The sequence below is a fragment of the Diplodia seriata genome (assembly GCF_021436955.1).
Source record: "Diplodia seriata strain FDS-637 chromosome Unknown scaffold_1, whole genome shotgun sequence".
Classification (NCBI taxonomy): domain Eukaryota; kingdom Fungi; phylum Ascomycota; class Dothideomycetes; order Botryosphaeriales; family Botryosphaeriaceae; genus Diplodia; species Diplodia seriata.
In genome coordinates this window covers 4,205,104-4,219,150 of record NW_027117308.1, presented here as the reverse complement: position 1 = coordinate 4,219,150, position 14,047 = coordinate 4,205,104, and the positions used below count along the sequence as shown (strand labels likewise).

Below are 14,047 nucleotides of genomic sequence, written 5' to 3'. Positions count from 1 at the left end.
TAACATCAGCTTCTCGAACACTCTGAATAATCCGCATGCACGTTAAAGGGAAAAGTATCAATGGACCAAATCACCATGCATCACGCAAGCAACAAAGAAATTCAAGATCATCAAATCATTTTTTCATCATTGCTCATCCCAGAGGTCGCCCGCCATTTGGTATAGTAGTACAAGCCATAATCAGCCACCTCAGCCTGATGATCCACAAGAGATTGCCCATTTGCCATGTTCCTTCCTTTTGCTCGGTCCGCCACCCATTTCAAGTAGCCGTTGGGAGGCGTGCTGAGGGAGAGTCGAGAGTACAGGATCAGGATGAGGAGGCATCGATGTTGTTGCAGTAGGAGAGAGTCGGTGATGAGGAAAGCAGAAAAGTCATGGCGGCCGTGAGACCGTCGTCGTTCAGAACTCTATGCTTCACTCCGGGAGAGCATGCGGGGTGTGAGGTGTGCAAGCAGTTTATTTCTGCAGGCGCGGTCAGCTTGGCGGGGCTCTGCAGGAAACCGTTTCTGAAAGGGCACTCACGCCGCAGGTGCAGTTGGCACCGCACTGGCAGTTGGAACCGCAGGAGCAGCCGTGGTCAGACATTGTGCTTGAGTGAGGGGTTGGTGGGGTGGTATGTGGTGTAACTGTGAAGGGTTTGCTGTCGGTCGTTGAGTGGATCGTTGTCGCAGCAGAGATGGAGGATGGTGGGGTTTAAGTAAAGGGCGCCGCGAAGGGCGGGGCTTTTATCAGCAGACCGCAACACTTGGCACAGGGCAGCTGCGGCCAGAGCTCAGGCGGACGTTGGCCCGTCGCTCTTGCCCGCACGAGCTTGGCGGCTGCAGCGCCCGGCCTGGTGATGAGGCTGGACCCGGTCCTGGCAGGCGCAACCCAGCGTCACGATGCTCCGCCCCGCGCCGATTCGCATCGGGCCTTCGGTCTCTCCTTCTGTGTGCATCTTCGCCAGGTGAGCACGTTCTTGTGACGGAGCAGCATGGATTTGTTGAGCAGGTTTGAGTAGGTACCGGCAGCGAATCCAAGCCGCGTGTGTCGGCAGCTAGACACACGGCGCGTCTGCAATGCGATGCGCCCTCCGTCTTAGCCTCCTATGTTTGCCACCCGCTTGTCCGCGTCTTTGATCAAGCGAGAACCGTAAGAAATCATGTCCGAGAGCAGGCCTAGGACGATGCTGCGTGGTATTCGCGGAACGGGTCCGATGCGCACCCCTGGCGCTTCCCGGCATCTCCAGGGCCTCTCTGGAGCCGGTGCAGTGGGCTAACGGACTCGCTCCGTGCCACCGGGTTCGCCGCTCGATGAAACGCTTTTTGCCGATGATGAGATAATTGTGCGGACGCGGCCATGCCTGCCTCTTTGTGTGCGAGATTTGTGCGGAACGCCTTTTCCAAGGTTCGCCCCGTGCAGCCACTGCGGCAAAGGCGCCTAGGCGGTGGAAACTTTGATACGACCGCTCCGCACAAAAGACTCAGCTCCGCTTTCGTCGCTGGCAATCTCCAAGCGCGTCCGCCCGCCGCCTTCGCCGCGTCGTGCGTCTGATTGCGCGGGTTACGCGAACGGGCGTTACCGTACATCCTTGGTCTTGGTACGTGCAGAGGGGTGGACGAACAAACTGCAGCGATAACGTTGAATCCCCCTCCTAGATCTTACGCATCTTCTTCCGCTCCTTTTCATCGCACCGTAGCACAAAGCCCCAGCATGTGTTCAGTCGCTAGTTCAGCAACGAATTATCAAACAAGTACACCTCGAACTAACCCTCAGCTTTCTATGGCAGAGAAGAACTGCTGTGATCGGTTGGAAAAGAGAATGTACTCATGCATTGCTAGAAACGATCCAAACCAGAACTCCTTTTTATCCAGGGTATTTCCACCCAGACCACGCTTATACTACGCCATGGAAATGCTTCAATGCTGGTATCGCCAGCGCCTAAATAACAGACCAATCCGAGTCGGAATCGTCAATCGCAGGCCTCTCAGCCGCAGGATTGTCCACGAGAACGAAGCCATCTTCCGTGGCCGGGCTGGCCGGCTCAGCACCCTCCGTTTCCTCCCTGGCACGAATGGGCAAATCACGGATCTCTATCATGGCTTCTGGGGCCTGGTCAATGGAAGAAGGCGAATTTTGGCGCGAGCGGACCGGCTCCGGCTCAACAGCATGGCCGGCAAATAGGTTCGCGATATCTGCATCTACAACGCCATGGCGCATCGGACCGACCATCTTCGGGATATCGAGGTTCTCTGGGCTTCGGGTTAGGTCATATGGTCGCCGTGTGCAACCAGAGGGGGAAGTACTTACCGAAACCACGCTCGGCGTTGACCTTGGACAGATCAGAGAGAAGGCATTCGTGGGTCTCGGCAAGGCGCTTGAAGTCGGCATCCTCTCCCAGCTTGTGAGTGGTGAAGGAAGCAACGCAGTAGTTCAGCATCGTGCTGAGAGCCTCCGGAATGTGGTTGAGGTGGGTATAGACGAAGATGAGAGTTTGCACCAGATCCGGGGGTGAGGCGGGGAAGCTGATGGCCAGTTCAACGTTGTAGTTCAGGTGGCCCATTGCGACGTTGGCAAGTTCGGTGCAGCTGGTGGCATCGGCGAGGTGCAGGACTTGAGCGTGGATGAGGAATTGAGGGTCGCCCATGTCGTCGATATCCCCGGTGGTGTAGTTGCCAGTGTAGAGGTAACGGACAAGCGCAACACCAGCGGCGTGAGACGCAACACTCAGGGTGAGCGAGGCCCTTCCAGCAGCGTCGTCCTCGGGCGCCATGCCAAGAAGACCCGAGCGCTGGCTGAGCACGTCTCGGTCGAGGCCCGCAACGCTGGTCTGCTCGCCGCCATGGTCTTCGAAGGTGAAGGTGACATTGCCGGGCGCCCAGTCCTGGAGAAAACTAGTGTCGTCCATTGCGAAAGTATGACGCGACGACGGGGAGTGGTAAGAAGCGGCGCAGTATGATATGCAACGTCGATGTCGGCAAGGCTGAAGCGGAAGAGGCAAGCTGTCGTCGCGGGAGGACTGTTGGAGGTTTGCTGGCGCTGATGCGGAAGCTCGAAAAACCGGAAGCTAATGATGAAGACGGGAGGGCAGCTTCTGCATGACTTGGCGGGTTATTGTTCAGTTGACGTGTAATTCGCAGTTGAGTTGTGGTCAAGACTGAGGCTGGCAGTGGTCAAGGTCGTGGAGCTGCGAGCCCCTCCCCGCAAGCCCCAGGCGGCAGCCTGACTGCACCGCCTGGCGCCGCCAGCTTAGACGCGGCTCAGCCCTCCTACCGTCAGCGCCGCTGGGAGCTGTGGCTCGTAGCCCCATCCAAGGCGCATGATTGGGCGACGGGTGCACAAATCGCAGCCTTGCGCCGGAGCCTGGGTGCACCGCCGGAATAGCGGTCACTGGCGGCGCAGTAGCATCGCGGGCCGCTTCCGCGCACGTTGCTCTAGCCCTCGCCGCACAGCTCACGATAGCAGACCTCTGCGATGCAGTCGAGGTCGGCGGCCGGTGTTGACGCTCAGACGTCATCGGCACCGGAGAGGCAGGCGGTGGCCCAGGCTTCGCCGCGGCACCCGAGAGCTATGCGCATTGGATCTCACCACTCTCATTGCATTGGATCCCATCATTTCCCCCGGCGCCAACCGCAATAAAAAGGGCAACCGCCCGCTGCTGCCTCGCCTCCCGCTGCTCCAACCAGTCTGACGCCTGACGCCTGGCGCACCATGGCCTGGTTCTCTATCCTCCCAGATCATCTTAGTTCTTTTGAAACGTGGATCGCGCGTCTTTTTGTAGGGCTGCCCGGCTCACCCTTGTCCCCGCTGCACCAGCCCGCTGAACATTGCTTGCAGATTTTCTTCGGCGTCGTGACCATCGGACCCTGGGCTGTCCTGATCATCTACGACCTCGTCCTGTACTGTTCCCGCACCGTCGCCTACGAGCTGCCCGTCTTCGGAGGACGTGCCACAGGAAAACGGAGCCCGCGCGCTCCAAGCCTGACCGATGGCCAGCGTCGCCAATTGAGCCCAATGATACACACCGGCGATGAGGCAGATGCGCGCGCCTCAGGGACGGCGCGAGCCGCCGACTCGGACGCCTCAATACAATCGCGCAGGACTGCGAAGGAGGACAGTTGAGCGCGATGTCGCTCATTCTCTAGCATGGGATGCGGCGTGCCGCGAGAAGGCAACGAGGATACCTGCAGGGGAGAAATTGCTGCGCACTTGCGCAGAACTCGTCCATCAATTTCTTTGAAATTGGCGCGATACCTTCCTAGTCACGGCGTTGGGTCTGAATCATATCACAGAGTCTTAATGGTTGCTGCCTACTCAACTGTGCACACCGCGCAAGACATCCATCATCTGCTTGCGTGTCTCTCACGGTCTCATGACGTCGGTACAACGATCTGGTCCTCTGCGTAGTATGTTCGGCGCCTCGAGTGGGTTATCGAGCTATCCTTCCTTGCGCCCCAACGATTCTCGGCACCTCAACGTATGCCAGCCCACCATCGACTCACCAATCAGCTCAAGCACTCCTCGGACAAATGTGTATCGGCCAGGTCTCGTCCAAAACACACCCATGCAAGGCTTCAACATACCTCGCGCGATCCTAGCTGCCAGCCAAAACCCATCAGCACAGTAGGTCGTCGGAGATTCGAGCCTTCTATGCTCCGCGAAGGTCGCTCTACCGCTGTCACAGGGCCAGTCTAGGCAACCATCCAAACGAAGATGCAAGTTCTAAATCTGGATAGCCGGACAAAGCGTTCCACTACGTACGTCGGGAGGCTTAGTTCTTTTGCACCCGTTATGCTAGCGGCGTCAGCCAAGACTTTCTTCCATCTCGCTCGAGCTTCGGCCCCCGGCAGCCGCAGCTAGCCGCAATGGGCAATTGGATCCGGACCGGGTGTTGACTCCGCACCCGTCGCAACATTCGGCTCCAAATGGACCAGCCGATCATTCAAAGCTTGTCTGTGGTAGCACTTAGATCCTACTCCCGTGCGCCCTCACGCCCTGAGACCTTTTCCAACAGCGCTGTTCAGCCATTGGGGCTGGCGTGACCATGTTATCACTTGAGTTCTCGCGAATCGTCCTACTCGCAAGTTTCCTTGTTGTAGCTGTTGCCTTGAGCTTCAAGGTCCTCACCCTCACTTCCCGGAAAGCACGGGTATTAGAACCAACCATCCGTCTGAGCTGCACAAGATTGCTGATGCGCCACCAGAGACCCACTGCAGCCGGCCTCCCGAATAATGACAAGCCAAACGTGCAAGCAGACAAGGAAGCATACTATGCGATCACTCCGCTCAGAACCTTCGATTGGCGGGAGACGAAGCCCATAAAGATTCGTCCATTCAAGCCTAGATACCACTTGACAATGGGTCAGCAGTCCCCGTTGCGCCTGCTGTCTGGAATGGAGGGCTAACCCCCCAGCAGCCCTTGAGAACACCACCATTTCTGAGTTCATTGCAATGGATGACACCTACCTCGCCCGTCTCGCTCTCCGACGGCAATTGATAGTCGACCACGGCGCTCACACCATCGCCGCCCTCCCCACCATCAAGCCCGCCGTTGTCGAGTTCTACAAGTGGATGACGGGCGTCTACCTGCCGCGCCGCTTCCCCACTGTTTACTCGCACGCGCTGCAGCCAGGAACCGGCCACGCCTACCTCCGCAACCTCGCCACCGACGAGTCAATCCCGCTGCAGCCGCCCGCCAGTACCGCGGACGCGCTCCGCATCCTCGGTTCGCACGTCGACACCGAATTCCTGTTCCTGCGCCCGTCGCCCGATCCGAGCGACGAGGGCAGGTACCGCTTGGAAGGCTTCGCCAACTGCTCGCCCTCGGGCTTCGACACGCTGGCGAAGCTAGGGCTGCGGCTTGCCGACATCCACGCGCCTGTGCCAGGCTACGCGCAGAAGCTCGAGCGGAGCATGGACCGCTTCTTCGCTGCGCTGCCCATCGGCAGGATCGTAAAGAGGCACAACTGGAGCGTCACGACGAACAGGAACCTCTTCTCACTCGGCGGAAACCATCTTTACGACGGGGAGGAGGTCAGGCCTTTGACGAGAGAGGACGTCGATATCGATCAGTGTGTGCTCAGGTGCGAGAGGCAAACGCTACATCGGCTGCGGGATAATGACGATACGTTGGTGTTTGCGTTCAAGACGTATCAGTATCCGCTGCGAGAGATCAAGGAGGAAGGCAGCGGAGAGGAACTGGCGCAGGCGGTGGATGGGTTGAGTGAGGGCAGCGTGCCGCGCATGGCATTTTACAAGAGGCAGGTGGTGTGGGGTGAAGCTGTGAAGGAGTTTTTGAGAGCTTGAGGTTGGGTGAGTTAGTAATTGGGGTTTCTAGCAGCAATACAGGCAGTGAACGCAGTCTGCCACGGTGTTTTTGGTGATTGCGAGTTCTTTTTTTTCTTCTCCTCTCCTTTTTGTCTAACCCTTGCTTACGTTGCTTGGCTCTGCGCAAGCTCGATGAGCCCTTGGCGTTCAACGCGGAAGTTGCAGGGCTGTGATCAAGCGGACAACGGCGACGTCATCTATGTTGAATCTTGAAGTGCAGCGCAAGACCAACAGGACCCAAACGTGTATCGTGCTTTCAGCGGCATTGTAAGGAGGTTTGTCGTTCGATGTGGCGAGTGCGCAAAGCGACTGGTCACCATAGCAAGCAAAAGCAGGTTGTGATGGAGTCCAAGAATTAAACGAGTCGTATTCATGTGCTTGGTCCAGTCAATCGTACGTGATACGCTCTCGGGACCCTCCGCAAAGGCGCAGAATTCGGCGGTCTTCTGTGCTGCTAATCCGACTTCGAGGCTCGAAGCTCGAAGCCGTGTTTTCGCGTCGGCCCAGACGTTTACCCACGCACTGGCGGGCTTCGGCAGAGCTGCCTCTACCTCATGCCCAATTCCCCTCGCCGTAGGTCTTGATTCGAGAAAGCAGAGGCTAGAGGTTTCCGTCCTGGAGGAGCGACGCTATCGGATCCACTGTAGTAGGACCGTTCCGAATGCCGGTCCACCAATCCAATCCATGCTAGCACGGGCTGTCTTGTGTCACCTTCATAGTAAACGAGTTGTTCTCGGCAAGGGACGACGGACCCTGCGCTAGCGAGACGTGAAGAAGCGTACCACGCTGAGTGGGGAGCGGGGATGATTCGATTGAAGAGTGCAACGTCTCCCGCAGAACACGGAAAGGTGGAAACCCTTGTAGCCGGTTGGGGGACGGTGATCAGATGCGCCGCAGGGATCATGCCGCGAAAGGTGTTCGGGCCATGGATGTCCATGCGAATCAGCGTCTGCCACTCCCTCGTTCCTTGTCACGATCGGTCGGATCATCACGGTCGCGCATGAGAAGAGAGCAGATGCGAGGGATTGCAGTGCAAAGGCAGAGGAGAATCGGCAGAAGCAATTGGTTCGCCGGGGCGGCAAAGGAGGCAGGAGGGCGTGGCTCTTTCCTCGAGGGCAGGGGCAACGACTGTCGTGGCTGCAGGTACGGCAATCGACCGACACCTGCACTCCTCACCTCAACACCACGACACCACCGTCCCCGATCTTCGCGAAACATGGCTCCCCACAACGCGCGCAGGCGAGCTGAGCGACCGCCATGGCTCGGGCCGCCGCATCTGCACGTCATCGCGACGCTTCCCGTTGGGCGCTTGGGCCGCGCGCTGCCGCAGATGCGGCTAGTCCGCGACGCGCTACGGCTTAACACGCGTCTCACAGCTCCGACGCCTCTACTTTTCTTCACCATCTGCATCTGCATCCGCCAGCCATCAAACTTCTCAGCGTTTCCAAGTCCACCCATCTACACTTTGATTCACGTGTACTTCCGATTGCTACTCTTCTACTCCAACCACTCCCAGCTTCTCCTTCAACTCTCAACCATGATGGACTCGCCTCCAACCCAAAAGACTCGCGCCCAGAACCTCCGCGAAGTCGCCGAAAGGCTCCGCATCAAGCAACAGGAGAGGCGCCGTGAGAGCCTGGAGAGGATCAATCTCCGCCGCGCTACATCCGCGATCCGCCGTCGACGCGTTGGTGCCAGCTATGATGAGCAAGGCAGCCACGACGCGTCTGCCAGCTGCGACGCACCTACCAACCACCACATGCAGGCCAGCTACAACATGCCAGCTAGCTACCATACGCCTGCCAGCTACAATGCCCCGGCCAGCTATGACACGCCTGCCAGCTACAATGCCCCGGCCAGCTATGACACGCCTGCCAGCTACAACATCCCGGCCAGCTACGAAGCACCTGCCAGTTACGTCCTGCCACCCAACTACGTCCAAAGAAGCCACAACATCCATGACATGCCCCCCAGCTACGAGACGACAGCCTTTCAAGATGTGCCAACCAGCTACGCTCTTCCTCAGAAGCATCTGGGCGACCTTCGTGAGAAGCGTCTAGCCGACCTTCCTCCAAGGCAGCCGATGGACTTTCCTCCGATTGATCCGAGGGACCTTGACGAAATGCGCCGCAAGTGGGATCTGATCATGAGGACCCGAAAGGACCCGATCACGGGACTTCCCGCCACCAGGAAGTTTGGATCCGTGACGTCTCCTACCGATTCCGATGAATTTGGCAAACGCATGGTTCAACACTTCAGTGGCATGAAGCCGTTCAAGGATGCGCGGCCTACCCCCCAGCATCTCAAGTGGTGGGAACGTTATCGGGATCCAGAGTGGGACCCGGAGACAGCACACGTCATTCCTCCAGATCAAATCAGGCATCGTTCTCCACCAAAGACCGAAACACCCGTGAAGCCATCATTCAACTGGAACTTGGCCGAGAACTCGAACTCGGTGATTCTAGCTTCAACCCCAGCCGAAACTCCAGCCGAGATCACCGAACAGGACTTGGAAGAACAGCGCTTGGAAGAGGAAGAACAGCGCTTGAAGGAAGAACGAGAACAGCGCTTGAAGGAGGAGGAAGAACAGCGCTTGAAGGAAGAACGAGAACAGCGCTTGAAGGAGGAGGAAGAAGAGCGCTTGAAGGAGGAGGAAGAAGAACGCTTGAAGGAGGAAAAAGAACAGCGCTTGAAAGAAGAAGAAGAAGAAGAAAAGCGCTTGAAAAAGGAAGAAGAACAGCGCTTGAAGGACAAGCGGGCCAAGGCGATAATCGACGCCATGTGGGCCAAAGGATGGATTGCGATAGGCCAATCTCCAGACCCCGAGGTCCGGGAGGCAGAACGACGCAAAAAGATGATGGCGGCCCGGGTCCCCCCCGAAAAACTGCGAATCCGTGAAAAGATCCATGGCTTGGGTATCCGCACCGCGGAGGTCGACAAAACCCCTTCCCCGGATTCGAGCACACCAGAGTCACCCGTATCTCCCACACCCAGCAAGCAGCCGTGGCAATCCGACCAAGAGAAATCGCAAATTCCTACAGTCCCTGACAGGCCCCAACCATCAAACAACCGAGAAGAGATTCAAAAGGTTTCCAGCACTGCGATTCCTGACGCACCTCGGCAACTGTCTAACCAGGAGGAAAAACAAAAGATTTCCATCCCAGCGATTCCGGAAGAACCTCATTCAGCCTCCAACCAAGAGAAAAATCAGGAGTCCAGTTCTGCCATGCCCGGTGAAACTCAGCCATCATCCAGCAAAGAGGGACCTCGAACTCCACCCCTCCCTCCGAAACTGCAAGGTCCATTCCGCTCACCTGCATCCCTCTCACCTGCATCCCTCTCACCTGCATCCCTCTCACCTGCATCCCCCTTACCTGTATTCCTTTCACCTTGCGGTATAGAGTACAGCATTTCACCACGTCCCGAAGGGTATGATGAGAAACCTCGGGAAAATCCGGACGATACTAGAGAAATTCTACGAGCATTGAGCCGACGTTTGGCGAAGACGTCTTCTCCGATTTCCGATGAGATCCCGGATGAGCCTGTTTCACGGTCGCTCAGGAAGCGTGGGCAAACTACAGATGGCACCCCAGATCAGCCAAACGAGCCCAGGCGAGCAGACGAGGGCAGGCAGCAGGAAATGCTTCAACAGCGATCGATGAACGCGCGATTGGACGCCACAAGGAAAGGCATCCGCGATGCGTATCACATCACAAGACAGCTTCTCGCCTCAATCGATACGCCGGAGTTTGTCGGGAAGAAATGCAATGCCTGCGAAGCTTGCGGCCACACCGAACAAAGCCCCATTCTAATGATTTGTACCGGCGTCAAGGGGCTTTTCCTCTCGCGCAACAAACACGGACAAACGAAGCCGACCTGGTTCGGTCTTCTTTCCATGCTTCTTCTCTTTTGGTACATGATGGAGATTGGAATCTCCGAATTATTCGGCACGACCGATTATGCCTCAACGATGGACGGTTACGGCGTTTTTCCTGATTCACCACGATACCCATTTGCGCTTCTTACGCTACTTTCTTGGATACCCCCGTTCAGCTGGCTTTTGCCGTTGTTCAAAGCGAATGCATTTCACGAAGCGACGAAAACAGTTCAAGTTCTCTGAGCAAGGTGTTTGAGGCGAATTTCTTTGTTTCTGGAGTTTGTTTTGATTATCGGCTTGAGTTGGTTTCGGCTGTTGTTTGGGTGTGAATTTGTTTCTGGAGTTTGTTTGGGTTGTCGGCCTGAGTTGGTTTCCGCTGTTGTTTGAGTTTGAATTTGTTTCTGGAGTTTGTTTGGATTATCGGCTTGAGTTCCCACCGCCCAGTGGGACTTTGACTCCCCCCCTTGGGGGGGTTGAGTTGGTCTCATTGGGCGGTGGGTCGACTCGCCGTGTCGCGTTTGTTGGATTGGCGCTTTGGTTCTCCTTTGGGATTGTGTTGAGCCATGGGCGGATGTTTTGGTTTGTTTGCATGGAGCTTTCTGCTCTTCCTTTGGGATTGTTCTGAGCCATGGGCTGGAGCTTTGGTTTGTCTGAGGGAGCCTTTTGGCTCCTCTTTGGGGATTATTCTTTATGCCATGGGCTGAGTTCTTGTTTTGCTGAGTTGGGGCTTTGACTCCCCCTTTGGGGTTGAGTTGGCTTCACTGTGTGTTGTTAGCTGTCTGAATGAATCCATTCAAGCCGTTGAAACCCTTTCTGTTATCTGCCCTCATGTTTCCACGGCAGTGGACTGCGAAGATTCAAACGTGTGGACAGCAACAGCAAATGTCTATACGCAGATGTAACTTTGTAAGCCTACCTACCTACGTGGACAGTAGAAGCACATGCTTCGACGTGGATGTCAAACTGTAAGCTCTCCTACCTGGGCAGTCGAAGCAATTATGAAGTTCTACAAGTGCTTCTGCGTGGGCAACTGAAGTCGATGTGGACCAGAACAGCCCTTCACGTGAGCAGTTGATTTGTCTCAATCTATTGCTTCGACTCTCCACGTACAAGTGCTTCGTAGGCGACGATGAAAGCGCAATGCCCGGGGTGCGGCTCAGATAATGTCGACGTGACGTCACCGAACGTTTGATGCCGCTCATCATCCCTTTCGGTAGTCAGGCAGCTTCACGCACCCACGCTAGCGCGATTCCGCCGCTACAAAGCCTCTCCGACTCTCCTTGGACCCTCCAATCCTTCACCAACCACCCGGTCCTTGCGAGTTGAAATCATGGCATTCCTCAGACCCTTTTCGTCGCTCCGCTCCGCCGCTACGCTGCGGCCGACAGTGGCTGCCTCCAGGCCCATGGTGGCCTTCGCCACACGACCGTATGCGCACTCTGGCTACGGCGACGGCAAAGGTGACCCCGCTGGCGAGAACCCGCAGAAGCAGCCGCCCGCAAAGTCGCGGGACATTGAACATCCTGGCCCACCTCCTCCGGACGTCGGCAAGGGCACCGACGCCTCAGCCGCCAAGCCGGGCAGCAAGGACACGAAGAGCAGCGGCGGCGAGCAGAAGTCGCAAAACAGCCACTCAGTCAAAGGTGCGGAGCCCAAGATCCTCAACGAGAACCCGCCTTCGGAGCAGGACCCCGAAGTGCAGCAGCACAACAAGGAAATGGAGCAGCGCGCTGAGAGGGCCGAGACAAAGATCAGCAATGAGGATGCGGAGAAGGACAAGGTGGCGCCCAGCTTCTGGTCTGGTGAGTGCTTCTCTCTTGCAGAGCTTCCATTGCGGGTGACTGACGGTGTTCGCTGCAGGCCATGGCGGAACCAAGGGCGGCTAGAGCTCAATGCTGGTTGCGTTCGCTCGAGCATTGGGGATTGGCGAGGGGACGCAACGATGGGTGTTCCACAGCTTTGCTGCTCAGCACGTGCGGCCGTGGTTGACGATGACGGCGTTTTCTGTATTTCAATCCATTATTGCGATACCTCTCCGCACTGCACTAGGGCAGATGCAGTGCCTGAATCAGGGCCAATTGCATGCCATTGCCTGAAACCGCGCGATGCACGGGTGAAGCGAGGATTGGAGCAGGCCCTGAGCCAGCGATGCACGCGATTGTGGCTGGCGAGCACGCAGCGGTGGTGACGTGTTGATGTCAGCCTGGCGGGAGTGAAGCTTGCTTTCTGCGTCAGAAAATCTGGGGCAAGCGCTTTCCCCGTGTGGCGCATTGATCGTCGATTGCCTGGGCGCGCCCGTGCATGGGCAAGCAGCGGCGCAGTCAGGATTGCGTCAGTGGGCTGGAGCTCCAGCTGCACAAAGGAAGCTTAAGTTCCTCTGCCCGCCCGACAACAAAACCTCTTCCTCCCGCCCCCCAACCTCCCTCCCAACCCTATCCACTCCCCTCCTGCTCCACGCCCACCGCAGCCCAGCATGAGGTTCAACATTGTGTCCACCCTCGTGGTGGCTTTGGCCGCCGAATCCGCCGTCGCCAGCACCTGGTTTGGCAAGGCAGGTACGTCATGACACCTCAGCCACGCCACCTCGGGCGAGGACACCGTTTCCTTTGCAATTTCCCCCGCTGACCTTTTGCCTGCAGCCTACAACAAGTGGCATGAGACCGAGCTCGAGCGCTGGCTCTCCGACCACGACATCCCCTATCCCACCCCCGCTGATCGCAAGGATCTGGAGAACCTGGTCAAGGACAACTGGAACTCCAAGGTCGCCCAGCCCTACAACAGCTGGGACGCCAAGCAGCTCCAGTCGTATCTAGGCTCCAAGGGTCAGGACGTCAAGAAGGGTGCCGAGCAGGACAAGGACAGCTTGGTGGCTTCCGTGAAGGCGTACTGGTACGAGACTGAGGACCAGGCGTCGAACGCCTACAACAGCGTCAAGGACTGGATTTTCGACTCGTGAGCGACGCCTATCCCTCGCTTCGTCTTGCTGCTCTTCTAACTGATGCGCAGTTGGACCGACTCTCAGCTCAAGGGTTTCCTTGATCGCCATGGTATCCCCAGCCCTGAACCCCGCACTCGTGACACGCTCCTCAAGACGGCACGTGAGAACTATCAGACGGCTGCCAACAAGGTTGGTGAGACGGCCGCCTACCCCGGCGACTGGCTCTACGAGTCGTGGTCTGAGTCCGACCTCAAGGCGTGGCTTGATGAGCGCGGTTACCCCGCTCCTCAGCCCAGCACCCGTGACAAGCTCATCGCCTCGGTTCGTCGCAACTCGCGCCTTGCTGCCGATTCCATGAGGTCCGCTCAGTCGTCCGCGTCTGCATCCGCTGCTTCTGCCCAGGCCACTCTCACCGATGCCCTTCTCGACGCCTGGTCTGACAGCCAGGTCAAGGAGTGGCTTGACAAGAACGGCGTCAAGGTCCCGCAGGGATCCAAGCGCAATGAGCTGGTCGCGCTCGCCCGCAAGCATCGCGCGAAGCTTACCGGTGACAACGTCGAGCACTCCGTCACCAGCGCTTACGGTGCGGCTACTTCCAAGGCCGGCAACCAATATGCCCAGGCTACCGATGATGCTTCGCTGAAGGCTAACCAGGCCTACGGTGCTGCAGGCTCCTACCTTGACTGGATCAAGCAGAAACTTGGTCTTGCTGCCTCAGATGCGTCTGCCAGCGCCTCTAGCGCTGCCTCGGTCGCTTCGTCCAGTGCCAGCAGCATCTCTTCTCAGGCTTCGAAGGGAGCGAAGGGCTCAGCCGCTGCGGCTACCGATGCCGTCAACGAGAGCGCTTCGGTTGCCAAGCACAAGGCTTCCGAGGCCGCACAGCAGGCCACGGACAGAGTCAAGGAGGAGTTGTAAATCTTCTTTACA

The 14,047-nt window shown here is 57.5% G+C and overlaps 5 protein-coding genes across 5 annotated transcripts; 4 read left to right on the top strand and 1 right to left on the bottom strand.

The window, feature by feature from the left end:
- Positions 1 to 1,920: 1,920 nt before the first annotated feature.
- On the bottom strand, positions 1,921 to 2,887 carry SLS55_001217 (uncharacterized protein; the record flags this gene model as incomplete). The annotated part of the gene is made up of 2 exons (XM_066772713.1): positions 1,921 to 2,231; positions 2,290 to 2,887. The coding sequence occupies 2 exons, from the start codon at positions 2,885 to 2,887 to the stop codon at positions 1,921 to 1,923; spliced, it is 909 nt and encodes a 302-aa protein (XP_066637992.1).
- Positions 2,888 to 5,170: 2,283 nt separating this feature from the next.
- SLS55_001216 (uncharacterized protein) lies at positions 5,171 to 6,284 on the top strand (the record flags this gene model as incomplete). The annotated part of the gene is made up of 2 exons (XM_066772712.1): positions 5,171 to 5,339; positions 5,395 to 6,284. 2 exons carry the CDS (start codon positions 5,171 to 5,173, stop codon positions 6,282 to 6,284), a joined length of 1,059 nt encoding a protein of 352 aa, XP_066637991.1.
- A 1,351-nt stretch (positions 6,285 to 7,635) lies between these two features.
- On the top strand, positions 7,636 to 10,425 carry SLS55_001215 (uncharacterized protein; the record flags this gene model as incomplete). The annotated part of the gene is made up of 2 exons (XM_066772711.1): positions 7,636 to 7,644; positions 7,822 to 10,425. 2 exons carry the CDS (start codon positions 7,636 to 7,638, stop codon positions 10,423 to 10,425), a joined length of 2,613 nt encoding a protein of 870 aa, XP_066637990.1.
- A 1,162-nt stretch (positions 10,426 to 11,587) lies between these two features.
- SLS55_001214 (uncharacterized protein) lies at positions 11,588 to 12,068 on the top strand (the record flags this gene model as incomplete). Its single annotated transcript, XM_066772710.1, has 2 exons — positions 11,588 to 11,984; positions 12,043 to 12,068. 2 exons carry the CDS (start codon positions 11,588 to 11,590, stop codon positions 12,066 to 12,068), a joined length of 423 nt encoding a protein of 140 aa, XP_066637989.1.
- A 587-nt stretch (positions 12,069 to 12,655) lies between these two features.
- SLS55_001213 (uncharacterized protein) lies at positions 12,656 to 14,035 on the top strand (the record flags this gene model as incomplete). Its single annotated transcript, XM_066772709.1, has 3 exons — positions 12,656 to 12,737; positions 12,822 to 13,134; positions 13,189 to 14,035. The coding sequence occupies 3 exons, from the start codon at positions 12,656 to 12,658 to the stop codon at positions 14,033 to 14,035; spliced, it is 1,242 nt and encodes a 413-aa protein (XP_066637988.1).
- Between the last annotated feature and the right edge of the window lie 12 nt (positions 14,036 to 14,047).